Source organism: Gigantopelta aegis, chromosome 11, assembly GCF_016097555.1.
Source record: "Gigantopelta aegis isolate Gae_Host chromosome 11, Gae_host_genome, whole genome shotgun sequence".
Lineage (NCBI taxonomy): Eukaryota > Metazoa > Mollusca > Gastropoda > Neomphalida > Peltospiridae > Gigantopelta > Gigantopelta aegis.
The window spans coordinates 2,621,567-2,640,657 of NC_054709.1; the positions used below are offsets into that span (position 1 = coordinate 2,621,567).

Sequence of the window (19,091 nt, forward strand, 5' to 3'; positions counted from 1 at the left end):
GTAAAGTTTGCCCAATTAATTCACGAGTTGATAAAAGTATGAAATCCGAGGCTTGCCGAGGATTTTTATACTTTTATCAACGAGTGCTGATAAATTATGATATCACAAGACACGAGGGGTGGGGGTATTCTTTTATCATACATTATCATTCTTTTCATTTGCGACAGTTCTAAACAATGTCAGTAATGTGGATTGAATGTCACTATATTTGGCAGCGGTAGACTCGTTAACTAACAGAATGGCAGTGACGTGACGTCACTAATGATTGGTTTAGCGATGAAACAAACACAGTTACGTAACAAAATATTGTCTTGTGATTAAAATTTGACCAATCAAGATTGTAAGAAGGGATATCTCCTGCGAAGAATATCGCAAGATATATCGCAAATTATAGTGCCTACATATATATAGTTCCTACAAAAGAAATAACGACACTATGCTGTTTTATTGCTAACAATTAGGATTTTTTTTTAAATCAGGCTAAATATTGCCCACGTCGAAGCCTTACTGCTTCCTACGGACTGACTTGACTTATGTATAAATAGATTTTAAATCTAAAAACTGTCACCCATATATAAAAGCCACAAAAAAATAACAAGAAAACATTAACACCAAAACTCAAAAATATAGACTACTTTGCACACACCTGTATGTCCACATGATGGACAGCACTCAAGTTCTTCGGTTACATTCTCATTCCAGACTATAGGGGTTGACTCTCTGTGAGTTGTATCCTGATTCCAAACTCTAGGTTGTGATTCTGTGTGAGTTGTATCCTGATTCCAAACTCTAGGTTGTGATTCTGTGTGAGTTGTATCCTGATTCCAAACTCTAGGTTGTGATTCTGTGTGAGTTGTATCCTGATTCCAGACTCTAGGTTGTGATACTGTGTGAGTTTTATCCTGATTCCATACTCTAGGTTGTGATTCTATGCGAGTTGTATCCTGATTCCAGACCCTAGGATGTGATTCAGTACGACTCGTATCCTGATCCCAGACTCTAGTTTGGGATTCTGTACGATTCGTATCCTGATTCCAAACTCTAGGTTGTGATTCTGTGTGAGTTGTATCCTGATTCCAAACTCTAGGTTGTGATTCTGTGCGAGATGTATCCTGATTCCAGACTCCAGGGGTTGATTCTGTGTGAGTTGTATTCTGATTCCAGACTCCAGGGGTTGATTCTGTGTGAGTTGTATTCTGATTCCAGACTCCAGGGGTTGATTCTGTGTGAGTTGTATCCTGATTCCATACTCTAGGTTGTGATTCTATGCGAGTTGTATCCTGATTCCAGACTCTGGGATGTGATTCTGTACGACTCGTATCCTGATCCCAGACTCTAGTTTGGGATTCTATACGATTCGTATCCTGATTCCAGACTCTAAGATGAGATTCTATTTGACACGTATCCTGATTCCAGACTCTAGGATGAGATTCTGTGCGAGCTGTATCCTGATTCCAGACTCTAGGTTGTGATTCTGTGTGAGTCGTATCCAGATTCCAGACTCTAGGATGTGAATCTGTGCGAGTCGTATCCTGATTCCAGACTCTAGGGTGTGATTCTGTGTGAGTCGTATCCTGGTTCCAGACTCTAGGGTGTAATTCTGTATAAGTCATATCCTGATTCCAGACTCTAGGTTGTGATTCTGTATGAGTTGTGTCCTGATTCCAGACTCTAGGATGTGAATCTGTGCGAGTTGTATCCTGATTCCAGACTCTAGGGTGTGATTCTATGCGAGTCGTATCCTGGTTCCAGACTCTAGGGTGTAATTCTGCATAAGCCATGTCCTGATTCCAGATGCTAGGAAGTGATGCTGTGTGAGTCACATTCGGTCCATTAATTCTTGTGATTGGCTGACGAGCAGCTGCATCTGCAGCGTCGTTGAAGGAAACTGCGTCACGTGACGTATGAACATCGGGCAGAGTTACCGTTGGTTGATGCAAGTGTCCGTATGACACAGAAGCAGGTATGAACTCCGGGTAGCTTCTGTGAAATCCCCGCCCATCTGCCATATTTATAGATTCACGGGTGAAACGTTTTCTCCTGTCTGGGACGTTAGACGATATTTTTGACGTCATTTCCATGCCCTGTACATGATTAGCCATCTCTTCGACTGAGCTAGCAATGTTGAGATCGTGATATTTAAAAACATCAGGCTGTGTTCTGTTGGGGAGGTCCGAGGGTATCCATGATGATGTAATTTCTACGTCCTGCACTTGACTGATCGTTTGCCTCTTCAAGTTTGCAGAATGTTCTTGCTTGCTGAGAGAATCATCGCGAGTGAACCTCTGTGTGTCCGCTGTAGCATTCAGTGACACCCGTGACGTTATTTCCCTGTCCAGTGTTCGACTGGTTGTCTCTTTCATTGAACTAGCACGATGATATTCTAATCTGCCAACAGAATTAAAACTAATACTGTCGATATTACTCGGGACCTTCAGGGGCACCCGTGATGTCATTTCCTCGTCGTCTGGACTAGCAGTATTATGATGTTCGTTAACGGAATCACGAGAAAAGTGATCCGAGTTGCTTGGAACGTCCAAGTGCAGGCGTGACGTTATTTGTATGTCCGGCACAGGACTGGCTGTCTGTTCCCTTTGACAGTAATAACAATCATGCCCTTGTTCACTGAAACTTCCATTACTAAGCCTATCTGTATCACTCACGAGGTCCATAGGTAACTGTGATATCATTGCCACTTCCGTATCCTCCAGAAGATTTGTCATCTGTTTCACCGAGCTAACAGACGAAGCATATTCGTGTTCCTTGTCACAATCAAGTGCAAAATGATCTACCTGGTTTGAGAAAGTTGGGGTCATTTGTGACATCATTTCAATACCCTGCAGGTGATTGTCTAAGCTTGTGCGATGGTCGTCTTCTTTGTGCACAGAGGCTGACACTAAGTAGGCCCTGTCACCGTCTCCCGCCACACGTGGCGCGTCTGTCCACCTGTCATCCACTATCTTAAGCAATGGACTCGCCGATTCGACGTCATCAACATGACGTCCAGAATCGACTTTTCCGAAGAATCTCTGAGCTCGGGCCCTGTCATAAACGGGATTTTTCATCCTCTCCTTGCCAGGAGTTTCGCTTGTGGTTACAATCTTAGACTTGACCGACCCAGGACCAGTCAGCGTCATGGTTCGTATGGCTTTAACAAGACGTTTCTTCTTCTGTTCGTTTGTCGTCTTCAGATATTGCGACATTCTCGTCAGAATTTCGCCTTTGTCTTCAGCAGGAAGGTTATTGTTTGCGTCAACTGAATTGAGAACGAAACTAATCCATTAGACGGCATGTATATTTATACATATATAAAGTGGATAGCCGACACATGCAATGAAATCTAAGGTCTCACTACACGGTTCACTTCCGGGAAAAAGGTAATTCGTCACGTCTACCATAGTTCCTAATTATACGACATGTTGTGGTGTACATGTTCACTGTTAGTACTTACAGAAGAATGAATGAATGAATGAATGTTTAACGACACCCCAGCACGAAAAATACATCGGCTATTGGGTGTCAAACTATGGTAATGCACATAAATAAAGTGATGATCAACATCAATATAAAAATTCAAGGTTTAAACAAAAACAGTGTAAAGAACTGTGCCAAAAATACAAATACAAATATCACAGAATTTTACGGACACCGAATTTTACTCTAAACTTCAATTTGTGCTGTATTGGCCATTCTCAAAGAGAATGTTACACCCCTGACCCACGGTGAGGTTACAGCACGCGCAGGGGTACAGAAGAATTAAAGGGACTGGTTATTTCAGATACCAGGTCCTCTGGCTGCATTTTGCCCGTGAGGTTTTGTAATATTATGCATTTACTTTTGCACACATGAGTATGAAGAAGACCAGGTGCCCGGAGTGATCCGGTTACTCTGCCATGCCTAAAAACACACGGTACTGTCACAGTGGGCCATGTTGCAAAAAACTGAGACGGAAAGAGCAAAAATAAATAAAGGTATAAAAAAACAACTTTAAAATGGTATATGTCATTAGTGTCAACGAGAACCCATTCTATTAGCAATTTGGATTTGAAGTTGGGCAGTTTAACAGAGGTTTCAATGGCATATAGCATCTGTGTAGTGAGGACTATGTATGGTACAGGTTTATATGAGGTACTAAGTGCTGACGTGATTTGAACATGTAAGTCCTTTGGGGGTCATGAAAGGTAATTCAAATTCACTAATGTATAAAACACAAAATTTGACTGGTTAATCAAATCCATTTGTGGCAGGAAAACCAGGATGAATGTCCATTACGAAAATAAAAATATTTAAAAGATTAAAAAAAAAAAAAAAAAAAAAAAAAAAAAAAAAAAAAAAAAAACATTTTTATTATTATATAACATTTAGTGAAATATCTTAAAATATCAGTGAAATAAAAGTGTTATCAGTCACTCAGTGACGATAACACATTTTAGAGTGAAAATTTCACTGTTTCACTCTAAAATGTGTTATCGTCATTGTAGAAAGTGTTATCTTCACTGTAAGAAAGCCGGAACTATTTTTATGCTGGCATTTTAAAAATAAAGGTAAATTACCAAAAGTTATATAATAAATATAAAATTTCATGGGGTTTTTTTTGTCAAATATGATTTATATCCCATCTCGTGAAGTATGCAATCATATCACACTCGTATCACAATTATATATCACAAATATATTTACTATTTATTGAATTAGAATGGGGATAACTATGTTGGATTTCACCATTTGCAGACGTTAATTCTGGTTTCAGTGAAAATTATCCGTTTTACAGTCGCCGGTAAGGACCACACAGATACTGAGAGAGGAAACCCGCTGGCGCCACTTCATTGAGTGTGGGATAAAAAAGAGTTTATTTTGTTTAACAACACCACTAGACCACATTGATGTATTAATCATCGGCTATTGGATGTCAAACACTTGGTATTTTGACGTATAGTCTTAGAGAGGAAACCCGCTACATTTGTTTTTCATTAGCAGCAAGGGATCTTTTATATGCACCATCTCACAGATGTGATTCTGTATGAGTTGTGTCCTGATTCCAGACTCTAGGATGTGATTCTGTACGAGTCGTATCCTGATTCCAGACTACAGGGTGTGATTCTGTGTGAGTCGTATCCTGGTTCCAGACTCTAGGGTGTAATTCTGTATGAGTTGTGTCCTGATTCCAGACTCTAGGATGTGAATCTGTGCGAAGCGTATCCTGATTCCAGACTTTAGGGTGTGATTCTATGCGAGTCGTATCCTGGTTCCAGACTCTAGGGTGTAATTCTATATAAGTCGTATCCTGATTCCAGACTTTAGGGTGTGATTCTATGCGAGTCGTATCCTGGTTCCAGACTCTAGGGTGTAATTCTGCATAAGTCATGTCCTGATTCCAGATGCTAGGAAGTGATTCTGTGTGAGTCACATTCGGTCCATTAATTCTTGTGATTGGCTGACGAGCAGCTGCATCTGCAGCATCGTTGAAGGAAATTGCGTCACGTGACGTATGAACATCGGGCACAGTTACGGTTGGTCGATTAAGTGTCCGTCGGAAGCAGGTATGAACTCCGGGTAGCTTCTGTGAAACCCGCTACATTTGTTTTTCTATTAGCAGCAAGGGATCTTTTATATGCACCATCTCACAGAGAGGATAGTACATACCACGGCTTTGTTACACTAGTTGTGGAGCACTGGCTGGAATGAGAAATAGCCCAATGGGTCCACTGCCGGGGATTGATCCTAGACCGACTGCGCAACAAGTGAATGCTTTACCACTGGGCTACGTCCCGTCCATGTCTGTGGGATGATGCTTCTAAAAGAGTTTCTATGTCATTACCTGTGGGGGCAGCATTTAGCTCAGTCGGTTGAGTGCTCACTTGAGGTGCTTGTGTCGCAGGATCAAACCACCTCGGTGGATCTATTCAGCTGATTGTTGTTGTTTTTTCTCTTTCCAACCAGTGCACCACAAATGGACAAAGGCTGTGGTATGTGTTTTTCTGTCTGTGGGAAAATGCATATAAAAGATCCCTTGCTGCATTAGAATTTTTTTTTAACAGGTTTCCTCTGATGACAACGAGTCAGAATTACCAATGTTTGACATTCAGTAGCCGATAATTAATTAATCAGTGTGTTCTAGTGGTGTCGTTAGACAAAACAAACTTTCTTCCATTATCTGTGTGGTCTCTGACGCCATATAACCATAGTTGAAATATGTTGAGTGCTACGTCATTAAATGAAGCAGGGTTAGGATTTAGCTCAGTCGGTCTAAGATCGAACCCTGATGGTGGACCCATTGGGCTATCTCTCGTTCCAGCCAGAGAACCAGGACTAGCATACCAAAGTCAGTGGTACGTGCTGTCCTGTGTGTGGGAAAGAGCAGGTAAAAGATCACTTGCTACTAATGAAAAAACAAATATATATAACGGGTTTCCTCTCTAAGACTATATTTCAGAATTGCTGAATACTTGATATTTAAGAGCTGATGATAAATAAATCAATGTATAATATGCAGCCAAACCAATACGTGTTTTCTTGGGCAAATTTGGGGGCCAACCAGTCTATTAAAATAAAATGCAGTAGGAACACTTGGATCAGTGTGGTCTAGTGGCGGAGTAATAGAGAACAAACTTTAACTTTAAATCAAATATTCCTTCCTTCCTTCCTTTCTTTCTTTCCTTCTGCCCTTGACGACACACTTACACTCGTCCAGAACCTCGTCCACGAGGCTGTCCTTGTAGATGTCCGGAGTCGTGCTCTTCCTGCAGGGACACAGAAACTCCAGACACAGCTGGTTGCTGGTGGACAGGACACTAGGGGGAGACGACTCCTTCAGCAGGTCCTTGTCAATGTCCATCTTGAGGACTCTGTTGTATCGAAGTAAGTATCTTCTCCTGGAACAAACACACAGAGGACATGTATGCAGTAGAATGCAAAGTAATCAGATTTGGAAGAAGAAGAAGTTTGTTTTGTTTGACGACACCACTAGAGCACATTGATTAATTAATCATCGGTTATTTGGATGTCAAACATTTGGTAATTCTGACACATAGTCATCAGAGGAAACCCTCTACATTGTTTTCTAATGCAGAGAGGGATCTTTTATATGCACTCTCCCACAGACAGAAAAGCACATACCACGGCCTTTAACCATTTGTGGTGCACTGGTTGGATCACTACACCGGCTGAGCTAAATCCTGTCCCACCGGATTTGGAAGGCGTGGTCGAATGCAGTTGTGGGACGTCTAGACTGGGGGGGGGGTGGGGGGTGGGGGGTGGCTGGACGTAGCGTTCGCTTGATGCGCGGTCGGTCTGGGATTAATCCCTGTCGGTGGGCCCATTTGGCTATTTCTTGTTCCAGCCAGTGCACCACGACTGGCATATCAAAGGCCGTGGTATGTGTTATCCTGTCTGTGGGATGGTGCATATAAAAGAACCCTTGCTGTTAATCGAAAAGAGTAGCCCGTGAAGTGGCGACAGCGGGTTTCCTCTCAATATCTGTGTGGTCCTCAACCATATGTCCGACGTCATATAACCGTAAATAAAATGTGTTGAGTGCACACTGGAGAATGGTATATTGTACTGTGTGCAGTCAGCAAAACCTACAGACAGAGAATTCCAAGCACACTGGAGAATGGTATATTGTACTCTCTGCATTCAGCAAAACCTTAAAAGAGACAATGGCAAGCACCCTGGAGAATGGTATATTGTACTGTGTGCAGTCAGCAAAACATACAGACAGAGAATTCCAAGCACACTGGAGAATGGTATACTGTACTGTATGCAGAGTGTTCACCCAACATGAGTTCATGCGTTGGTACTGGAAGAGGGTAGACGTATTTGAGGAGGTTTAAACCCTAGCTGTGGATAACTGCAGCAAACAAACCGACTAATATTATTGAGAAGACGGTACTACACAAAACATATATACCTAAAAGGTAAAATTCAACTTGTCTATTTTCTTTAATTTATTAAGTATTCCTCAAAATAGTATTTCTCGTTCCAGCCAGTGCATCGCGACTGGCATATCAAAGGCTCTGGTATGTGATATCCTGTCTGTAGAATGGTGCATATTAAAGACCCCTTGCTACTAATGGAAAAATGTAGCGTGTTTCCTCTCTGAGACTATATGTCAAAATTACCAAATGTTTTACATCCAATAACAGATGATTAATAAAGCAATGTGCTCCAGTCATGTCGTTAAACAAAACAGACTTTAACTTCAACTTTTCCCTAAAATATAGTGATAAAATGTGCAGAGCTGTCATTTAACAAACATCTGTTTCTTTGCGTTTCTCAATTTGTGGTCCTGTTAGCCTACACATAGATTTGCGTTTCTCGATTTCTGGTCATGTTACGATACACACAGATTTGCGTTTCTCAGTTTCTGATCCTGTTAGCCTACACACAGATTTGCGTTTCTCAGTTTCTGATCCTGTTAGCCTACACACAGATTTGCGTTTCTCAGTTTCTGATCCTGTTAGCCTACATACAGATTTGCGTTTCTCAGTTTCTGATCCTGTTAGCCTACACACAGATTTGCGTTTCTCAGTTTCTTATCCTGTTAGCCTACACACAGATTTGCGTTTCTCAGTTTCTGATCCTGTTAGCCTACACACAGATTTGCGTTTCTCAGTTTCTGGGCTTGTTAGCCTACACACAGATTTGCGTTTCTCAGTTTCTCATCCTGTTAGCCTACATTCAGATTTGCGTTTCTCAGTTTCTGATCCTGTTAGCCTACACACAGATTTGCGTTTCTCAGTTTCTGATCCTGTTAGCCTACACACAGATTTGCGTTTCTCAGTTTCTGATCCTGTTAGCCTACACACAGATTTGCGTTTCTCAGTTTCTGATCCTGTTAGCCCACACACAGATTTGCGCTTCTCAATTTATGGTCCTGTTAGCCTACACACAGATTTGCGTTTCTCAATTTATGGTCCTGTTAGCCTACACATATATTTGCGCTTCTCAATTTCTTGTCCTGTTAGCCAACACACAGATTTGCGCTTCTCAATTTCTGTTCTGTTAGCCTATATACAGATTTGCGTTTCTCAATGTATGGTCCTGTTAGCCTACACACAGATTTGCATTTCTCAATTTTTGGTCCTGTTGTGATACACACAGATTAGCGTTCCTCAGTTTCTGATCCTGTTAGCCTACAAACAGATTTGCGTTTCTCAGTTTCTCGTCCTGTTAGCCTACACTCAGATTTGCGTGTCTCAGTTTCTGATCCTGTTAGCCTACACACAGATTTGCATTTCTCAGTTTCTGATCCTGTTAGCCTACACTCAGATTTGCGTTTCTTAGTTTCTGATCCTGTTAGCCTATACACAGATTTGCGTTTCTCAGTTTCTGATCCTGTTAGCCTACACTCAGATTTGCGTTTCTCAGTTTCTGATCCTGTTAGCCTACACTCAGATTTGCGTTTCTCAGTTTCTGATCCTGTTAGCCTATACACAGATTTGCGTTTCTCAATTTATGGTCCTGTTACGATACACATATAGTTGCGCTTCTCAATTTCTTGTCCTGTAAGCCAACACACAGATTTGCGCTTCTCAATTTCTGTTCTGTTAGCCTATACACAGATTTGCGTTTCTCAATGTATGGTCCTGTTAGCCTACACACAGATTTGCATTTCTCCATTTTTGGTCCTGTTGTGATACACACAGATTTGCGTTTCTCAGTTTCTGATCATGTTAGCCTACAAACAGATTTGCGTTTCTCAGTTTCTCGTCCTGTTAGCCTACACACAAATTTGAGTTTCTCGATTTCTGGTTCTGTAAAGCTATATACCAGACGCGAGCGATGCAACCGGTGATTACTTTAGAAATCATTGATTTCAATCACTTTATTCTAACTGGACGCATACAGCGTGTCAGATAAATGTGCTGTTAGAATGAAGCAATTGAGAATCAGTGATTTGTAAAATAATCGCTCGCGTCATTCGCGCTTTAGCCTACACACAGATTTGCGTTTCTCAATTTCTGATCCTGTTAGCCTACACACAGATTTGCGTTACCTTCTGGTCCAGACTCGGCAGCAGTGGATGCTGACAGTCATCACCACAACGAAGGTGACGACGACGACGCCGACCAGCACGATGTGGTACATCGCCAACATCCTCCTCTCTCCAAGCAGCTTCTCTGAAACAAAAACATCCGTGTAGCAGCACTTAGTCGCGTCCCGTTAATCGATTATAATCAACTCAATTAATTTTGTTCTGTCGGTCATTGTGTTCTAGTGATGATGTTCTGTTCTGTCAGGTGATTGGGTTATAGTGATGCTGTTCTGTTCCTCTCGGATGATAGGGTTCTAGTGATGATGTTCTGTTCTGTCACGTGATTGGGTTATAGTGATGTTGTTCTGTTCTGTCGGGTGATTTGGGTTCTAGTGATGATGTTCTGTTCTGTTCTGTTCTGTCGGGTGACTTGGTTCTAGTGATTATATTCTGTTCTGTTCTGTCGGGTGATTGTGTTCTGGTGATGAGGTTCTGTCTTGTCGGGTAATTGTGTTCTAGTGATTTTGTTCTGTTCTGTCGGGTAATTGGGTTCTAGTAATTATGTTCTGTTCTGTTCTGTCTGGTGACTGGGTTCTAGTAATGACGTCCTGTTCTGTTTTGTCGGGTGATTTGGGTTCTAGTGATACTGTTCTGTTCTGTTCTGTTCTGTTGGTTGACTGGGTTCTAGTGATAATGTTCTGTTCTGTTCTGTCGAGTGATTAAGTTCTAGTGATTATGTTCAGTCAGGTGATTGGGTTCTAGTTATGATGTTCTGTTCTGTTTTGTTTTGTCGGGTGATTGGGTTCTAGTATTGATGTTCTGTTCTGTTCTGTTCTGTTTTGTTGGGTGATTGGGTTCTAGTATTGATGTTCTGTTCTGTTCTTTCGGGTGATTGGGCTCTAGTGATGCTGTTTTGTTGTGTTCTGAACAATTCTACATTATAATTTGTGTTATGTTTTATGTTACGTCACTCTATGTTCGTATATATATATAGTTATGTGTGTTGTTAAGCTTTCGTGTGTTGTGTTGTGCCGTAGCGTGCCGCATCCTTCTCGTACTAGTCTAAACTGTGCTTTACTACACTGCTGTACCTTACTATACTGCTTCGCTACAATACGTAAACCATGTTGAAATGCCGCTCGTCATGCTTCGCAATGTTTAAACATTTCGTTGTTGCTAACAGAGGCGGATCTAGGGGCCCCAGGGGCCCGCCCCCCCCCCCCCACTAAATTTTGTGACAGTTATAATTTTATTACATATTAATTTTCCATCTTTTTTTTTTACGATCCCCTCCAAACCTCCCCCAAAGTTCCATTGGCATTTCGCCTCATGACATTGCCTCCCCCCCCCCAATGGATTTTCTGGATCTGCCACTGGCTAATGTATGTTACATTGTGCATGAGTTCAGTGTGTTAGGCTCACCGTGTGCTCGGGGGTTAAACTGACAGTGCCGGCCAGTAGTTCCGTTTCGACACCTGCACTCCGGCCCGTTCGGTGTGTCCAGGCATACGCCCTCGTGACAAAGGCCGTGGAAACAATGGGAAACATCTGAAAACACACACACACACACAAACAAATGTAGAGGGTAGGGGGTCTAACCTGTGGCGAGAGATATTTTTAGTGGGTCGGGTCTTGCTCCTCAAAAAAAACAAGTACGTATTAAAAAAATTAAAAAAAAATTGGCAATCGACTTCTCACCCACCCCTGCACACAAAAAAGAAACGAAAGAAATGTTTTCTTTAACGACGCACTCAACACATTTTATTTGCGGTTATATGGCGTCAGACATATGGTTAAGGACCACACAGATTTTGAGAGGAAACCCGCTGTCGCCACTTCATGGGCTACTCTTTCCGATTAGCAACAAGGGATCTTTTATTTGCGCTTCCCACAGGCAGAATAGCACACACCATGGCCTTTGTTGAACCAGTTATGGAACACTGGTCGGTGCAAGTGGTCTACACCTACTCATTGAGCCTTGCGGAGCACTCACTCAGGGTTTGGAGTCGGTATCTGGATTAAAAATCCCATGCCTCGTCTGAGATCCGAACCCATTACCTACCAGCCTGTTGGCCGATGGCCTAACCACGACGCCACCGAGGCCGGTCCCCCCCCCCCCCCCCCCCCCCCTCCCCTGCACACACGCCTGAGATGTGCAGTTCTGGGAAAAGGGACTGCAACATGATGGGTGACTAGCTGTGGATGTTTGCACGTGATGACTGATCATGTCATCGACGAAGAGTACGACAAATTGTTCATTTGTGATTTGTAATCTTTGTTGTTGATTTATACCTGTATAGTAGAACATGCAGAATATCTATGTAATATTTGTGTTAATAAATGTCATTAAAAATCCATCAATATAGTGTTCTGTATATGTCTTTGGAGCGACAAATCTCATAAATTTCCAAAAAATAGTGAACGTGAGATTCTGTGACTAAAACTAACACTCTAGAAGAAGTAGTGACATTTCTGTAATCAGTACACTTTAACTAAACCTAATCAACACAAACATTAACATGCCTAAGAACTTGAAAATTTCTGTTACATTATAAATAGCCACGTTGTTCTACGGTAGAATTCATAATTATCTGATGAATATCGAGCAATCACTCACTGTATTGGCAGGTGTGTCCATGATACCCGGATGTACAGTGACACCGGAAGCTGACATACTGCGCATCCTTGATGTTTTCGCAGACGCCATTGTGTAGACATGGTTTTAATATACAAAGGTTTCCTAGAAAACAAAACATATAATTAAATTATGAAAAATAAAATAAAATAAACACCGACATGAGTCTCTTTCAAGTTTGAGATTGATCTTTAATATGAAAGTATAAAAACAGTACAACTTAACAACTTATAAGTGCGTTATCACACTTGCGACTGCCATATTTAAATTAACTATTGATTTTTATTATTATTATTATTATTATTTAAAAAATGTTTTGTTTTGTTTTTTGTAAAAAGGAGCGGGACGTAGCCCAGTGGTAAAGCGCAGACTTGCGCAGTCGGTCTGTGTTCAATCCCGATTTGTGGAACCACTGAGTTATTTCTCATTCCAGCCAATGCACCACGACTGGTATATCAAAGGCCGTGGTATGTGCCATTCATTCTTTGGGATGGTGCATATACAAGATCCCTTGCTACTAATGGAAAACTGGACCGGGTTTCCTCTCTAAGACTATATGTCAAAATTACCAAATGTTTGACACCCAATAGCCGATGATTAATAAATCAATGTTCTCTAGTGGTGTCGTTAAACAAAACAAACAAACGTTTTTCGTCATGAGCAAGGGGGTGGATCCGGACCCGTTAATTAATAAATGTGCTCCAGTGGTGTCGTTAAACAAAACAAACTTTAACTGTACACTCCAGCCTATCGGCGCACCTAAGCATTTAAAGATGATTTTCTCTGCGAACACTGTGAAATATGTAGTAAATGTGTTTCTCACCAAAGAAACAGTGCATAACCCGAATTATTACCCATGTGGTTAAAAATATCTTGGTACATATCAAAGTTATGTCCCACTACAATGTCAAATGGGACCGGACGTAACACATCGACGTAACACGGTGAACTCATCGTTTGTTGAACTACAATCCTACAGGAACGTCAATCAAACGAGTTTAGTGATATAAATTAAGATCGATTATAGGTGATAAATAACATATTAAACTTGCTGCCAAACTAAAATTATTTAACACCCACCCACACCCCCAAAAAAAATCAAATAAATAATACTAATAATAATAATAATAATAATAATAATAATTGTAGGAGGAATGGAACGGACTATACAAGCTGCATCACCAATATTTACAAATAAGTCATATTTCTAATGCCAGTTTAGAAACAAAATACAAATGAGAGACAATGATTTGCTGGATTCAGAACGAAGGAAATCCAATTCAATTTTTAGATCTAACCAAACCGATGACCAGGGCGACCAACTTAATAGAAATATTTTTCCGGAATGTTCTGGTGTTTTCATTTTTAAGCGCGCGAAAGCACTTTTCTAAACAATAATTTACAGCGTGTGAAAACGACATTTTCATTTAAAAAAAAAAATTAAACAGTGCGAAAAATGAATGCCATGTTTGACATATATTTGCAAAATAACAACAACCAAAGAGATACATAACACAACAAATTTGTATTATTTATTGGAATGTTATGTGTTCAATAGTAAAAATATAAACCAATGCACTTACGTGGCAGACGTTTTTCTACTTCCTTTTTTAGGCAGAAGCCTACTTCATGGTTTGTCTAGTAAAACATGCTAAATCGGTGTAAATAAAGTTACTATACCTAGTACAGCAATTACTATCATTAATCCACACACACACACACACACACACACACACACACATACACGCACGCACGCACACACACGTACAAACATAACCACACAAACACACAGAGAGAATGAATGAATGAATGAATGAATGAATGAATGAATGAATGAATGTTTAACGACACCCCGGCACAAAAATACACATCGGCTATTGGGTGTCACAAATGGTAAGTATATGAAAATATTATTTATATATGTTTATGTAAAACCACAGTGTAAGGAGCTATGGGTGAAAAGTATAATACAAGACATAAAATCTAGGTAAGTACATTTTAAAACTTTGTATAGAAGTCAAAGTGTTTTAAAAACAGACAGAGAGAGAGAGAGAGAGAGAGAGAGAGAGAGAGAGAGAGAGAGAGAGAGAGAGAGAGAGAGAGAGAGAGACCACACACACACACACACACACACACACACACACAATGTTATTTTATGTAGGTACATTGTCACATTTGCACTATTTCATCAAAAAAAATCGTGGCAAACACTAACAATGGTTTGTAAAAATTTACATTTGTTATAGTTTAACTTGCTCTAATATAACAACATCAGTAGGTATATTAATGCCATGGATGCGTCACTGATTACTGATGGCAAAATGTTATTTAGTGAAATGATGCATGTGAGATTTGAAATATCTTTAAATTGAGTACGTAAACTAACTACCCGAGTATAAAAAGTAAAAAACATTTCAGATATGGCTTCAGTTTACTCGATTGTCAAAACAATTGTCATTGGTCGGCTGCTGACAAATATAGCCAATAGACACACGTCTTAGTAATAGCACAAAACAGTAGACAATACCGAGTTCAGGTTGAAATAGAGAATGTAATAAGAATTAGTTGAAAATTCCGGAAAGTTGGTCACCCTGGTTGATGAGTTGCTTACCATCTCTCTCCGGCATCATACCCTCTGTAACTGTGGTACTGGGTTCCGCTGTTGACGTCACTGAAAGGTGGATTAGGAAGTTTAGGTATGATTTGAGTTTGATATGTTGAACCAGAACATTACATTCCCTGTATCTTAGCTGCAGTGAAAATACAGAAATCATTTTTGGTTTTTTTTTTAAAGTTCATGATTAAATTATCTCCCTTTGTCTTGTTTGTTCGTATTTAAGTTTGATTATTACCAATGCATCTCATTGTATTTGAAAAATACAAAAATGTAATTTAAACAACTGTACCTATAAAAAAGGGATATGAAGTGCAATTATAATAAAAACATCTGAGACGAACTGAATACGAAGCTAAATAATGATGACACAATTTCGTGTCTTTGACTGTTATTTAAAATTTACGGCGTTCGATTAGTTTTGTTGTGGGGTTGTTTATGGGGTTTTTTTGAAGGATCGCTTTGTCAGGTATGTTTGCACAGCAAATGTTAATTTAATAATTAAATTTCTTTTAAAAAGTCCATGTTCAAGTAAATTTTATGGAAACGTTCCATCGGTAAAAATATATCATGGTGTTACGTGTTTTCGATAGGAAAAGCGAAAGATGTTAACAAAAAGCGAAAGATAATGTCAAAAACTAGGAAAGATATATATAATAAATATACCATTCCATGGTGTTTTTTTCGAATACGACTTTTATGTCAACTCGTGATGTATGAAAACCATATTTTCACTCACTGCAATTTTTTTTTTTTTTTTTTTTTTTTTTTTTTTTTTTTTTTTTTTTTTTTTTTTTTTTTTTTTTTTTTTTTAACACATAACTCGTTGACATAAAAATCGTATTCGAAAACAAAACATGAAATAGCCTCTATATATATATATTAACTGAGAGAAGGAGTGACGTCACGGTTATGAGTATACAATAAAATGCAGTGAATTTTATAATAAGTATGCTAACATTAAAAGAATCATCGAACAAGAAAAACTACCTGTTATCTCTGAAATGAGCAGCTTGACCGTCAATTTTGTTTTAATTAACTTTAAGGGTGAGGGGTGGTAGTATCTATATCCGCGGTGTATATCGATTGAGGTGGAATGCCAAAGGAACTTTGGTGGAGATTTGGATGGGGATCGTAACAAAAATGAAAATTGATATATAATAAAATTATAACTATCGCAAAAATTAAGGTGGGGGTATTGGAACGATCACCGAGGATTTCGGGAATTAACGCATTACGCAACACGCACCAAACATTGTGTACATATGGAAGCGCTTCAATCGATTTCTATATAAATGGTTGTTTACGCTCTACTCGTTTTACATACTTGTATGTAGTTTCGTGTGGAAAGCCATAAACGTAGATTTCGATTGGCAGTTCTTTCCCTTTGTCTTGCACGCTTTGCATCTCCTATTGTTGACTCTTTCCATTCCGTCTTCCGAGTTCTTGCATGCACACACACCGCCGGACGTCTGAACAAACGTGTACAAAACAAAATCAAAGCTTGTTTCTTTACGTATCAGATTTTGAGAGAGAGAGAGAGAGAGAGAGAGAGAGAGAGAGAGAGAGAGAGAGAGAGAGAGAGAGAGAGAGAGAGGAGAGAGAGAGAGAGGGTATGAGAGAGGGGGAGGGAGAGAGAGTATGAGAGAGGGAGAGAGATTATGAGAGACAGAGAGAGACAGACAGACAGACAGACAGAGACAGACAGAGAAACACAGAGAGAGTATGTGTGTGTGTGTGTGTGTGTGAGAGAGAGAGAGAGAGAGAGAGAGAGAGAGGTGGGGGGAAGAGAGTATGAGAGAGGGAGAGAGAGATTATGAGAGAGATTATGAGAGAGAGAGAGAGAGAGAGAGAGAAGAGAGAGAGAGAGGAGAGAGAGAGAGAGAGAGAGAGAGAGAGAGTGAGAGAAAGAAAAAGAGAGGGATGAGTATTTTCAAGGGATACTGAATAGTTCTAAGAATGTGTGACATGACTACAAAATGATACCAATATGTATTTATTGCATGCAGGGGTCGATACAGGAATTTCAAGTATATAAAGCGGACCAATACACATCTTAAATCGGTTTTAATGAACATTGTCGACAATGCGGATTGACTTGGTCCAGCGGAACCTATCGTATTACCTTAGTTACTGCAAAAACGGTGCGCTTCTTTATACAGAACTGTATGCAAGCTGTGACAGGCAGGTGTTCTCGTTTGCTGATAACATCACCCTGGGACTGGTCTTTCCACTCATAACACCCTTCGTACCCTGGAAATAAAGTCTGGTTTTTTTATTAAACGTCACTGCTATAGCATAGTAACTATAATTAATCAACGGCTACTGGTTAAAAAAACCCACAAAAAAACTTTAACGACAGTGCTAGGGACGGAGCTAGGATTTTAAAAAGGGGAGGTGTTTTATAAACAGTTGTTTTTTGTTGTTCTTAACGACACCACATTGATTTTAATGAGATTGCATTGATTTATTGATCATAAGCTATTGGATGTCAAACTTTGGGTGATTATAAGACTTGGGTCTCACTACACAGATCACTTCCGGGTGAGAGTTAATTGATGACGGTCCACTATAGTTCCTAATTGTGACACAAGTTATGGTTGACATATTCAGTTCTAGGAAATGAGTCCAGGTGTAGATGGAGGGGGGTGTCACCTGAAAGGGGAATTTATGGGACTAGTATTTTTGTGTAGCTGACACCTTCCTGTAGTATGATCTGCTTGTTGGTCGCACCAACTCTGGGGGAAAATATTAGTTTGGCCCATTTCTTTGATGTTACCCGGCCTATTTTACGACTTTTGTTTTTGCTATCAATGTGAAGGTTTATAGGCATTTACTCCATCTCTGAATAAGTTATGTTAATAGCCTTGGTACCATTCGATAGCTGGATCCAATAGCTTTCCGACGAATATAAACATTTGATCAACAATGCATGATGTATATACGAATACACTCGAAAAGAAACCCTACCCCTCAAATTGTTTGGCATTTTGGGGGGGGGGGGAAATCACATTTTGGAATGATATAATTATAAACGTTTGGGGTCTTTGTCAATAATTTTATGTTTATTACAATATTTCAGCAATAAAATTTTTATATAGTGTGGAAATATCTTTGAATCAAAAACTAAAGTATACCCCTCATCTCAGAATTGGGTTATTTGGACACCCTGTGAAGTATGTAGCCATATATTTTCATTAAAACCAAAGCAAAGATTTGCTAAAGTGGTCTCAGATACACTGCAGATATATAACTATCAAAACCAGGGGAGGTTACATAATTTCAGATTGAAGGGGTGAGAGGCGGGGGGCGGGGTGGTGGTTAGAGATAATTATTTTGGGAAAGGGGGGGCTAAACTACACAAAAAAACCTCATTAACATTTAGGTTTTAGAGGTGAGTCCCCATATACCACCCCAAAAAGGTGTCACAAAGGGACTAACACAGAGAGGTCCTAACACTGTTCTGTTTCAGCGACATGAAAAATATGTGTAATTTTGGTTGCAAATGTTTCAGCGGCAAAACTTGGCATTTGTAACTCAGTTCAGTTTTCGTTAAATCACTCATGGCTCAGTATGTTGATTTAGATGTATTCATCATCATCCGAGTAGTCAATTATATCATCTTGTGATTCTTCTGTATCTAGTGCAGCACAATCAGAATCCTCACCTTCACAACAGAGAAGTGACATAATGTCATCCGGGAATGGAGTTTTTGTCCACCGGAAAGTTGTGCTTATTTGAAAGCACCACAAGTCTACCCAGAATGTCTCTTTCAATTGTCAGTTCTTTAACTTTGCCTTTAACACATAGCTTCACCCTTTTGTTTGCACCCTTGAATGTTCAAATAGGGACTTTTGCAATTGGCA

The 19,091-nt window shown here is 39.9% G+C and overlaps 1 protein-coding gene across 2 annotated transcripts in view; it reads right to left on the reverse strand.

The window, feature by feature from the left end:
- The window catches only part of LOC121385448, a 28,522-nt gene that overhangs the window by 5,983 nt on the left and 3,448 nt on the right, over window positions 1-19,091 (reverse strand). For both annotated transcript variants that reach the window (XM_041516134.1, XM_041516135.1), the window contains exons 2-9: window positions 17,351-17,478; window positions 16,553-16,697; window positions 15,223-15,282; window positions 12,594-12,716; window positions 11,399-11,524; window positions 9,998-10,121; window positions 6,682-6,872; window positions 647-3,256 (exon numbers count right to left, since the gene is read on the reverse strand). In XM_041516134.1, coding sequence (XP_041372068.1) covers window positions 647-3,256; window positions 6,682-6,872; window positions 9,998-10,121; window positions 11,399-11,524; window positions 12,594-12,716; window positions 15,223-15,282; window positions 16,553-16,697; window positions 17,351-17,478 — 3,507 coding nt within the window. The remainder of the gene's footprint in view (window positions 1-646; window positions 3,257-6,681; window positions 6,873-9,997; window positions 10,122-11,398; window positions 11,525-12,593; window positions 12,717-15,222; window positions 15,283-16,552; window positions 16,698-17,350; window positions 17,479-19,091) is intronic.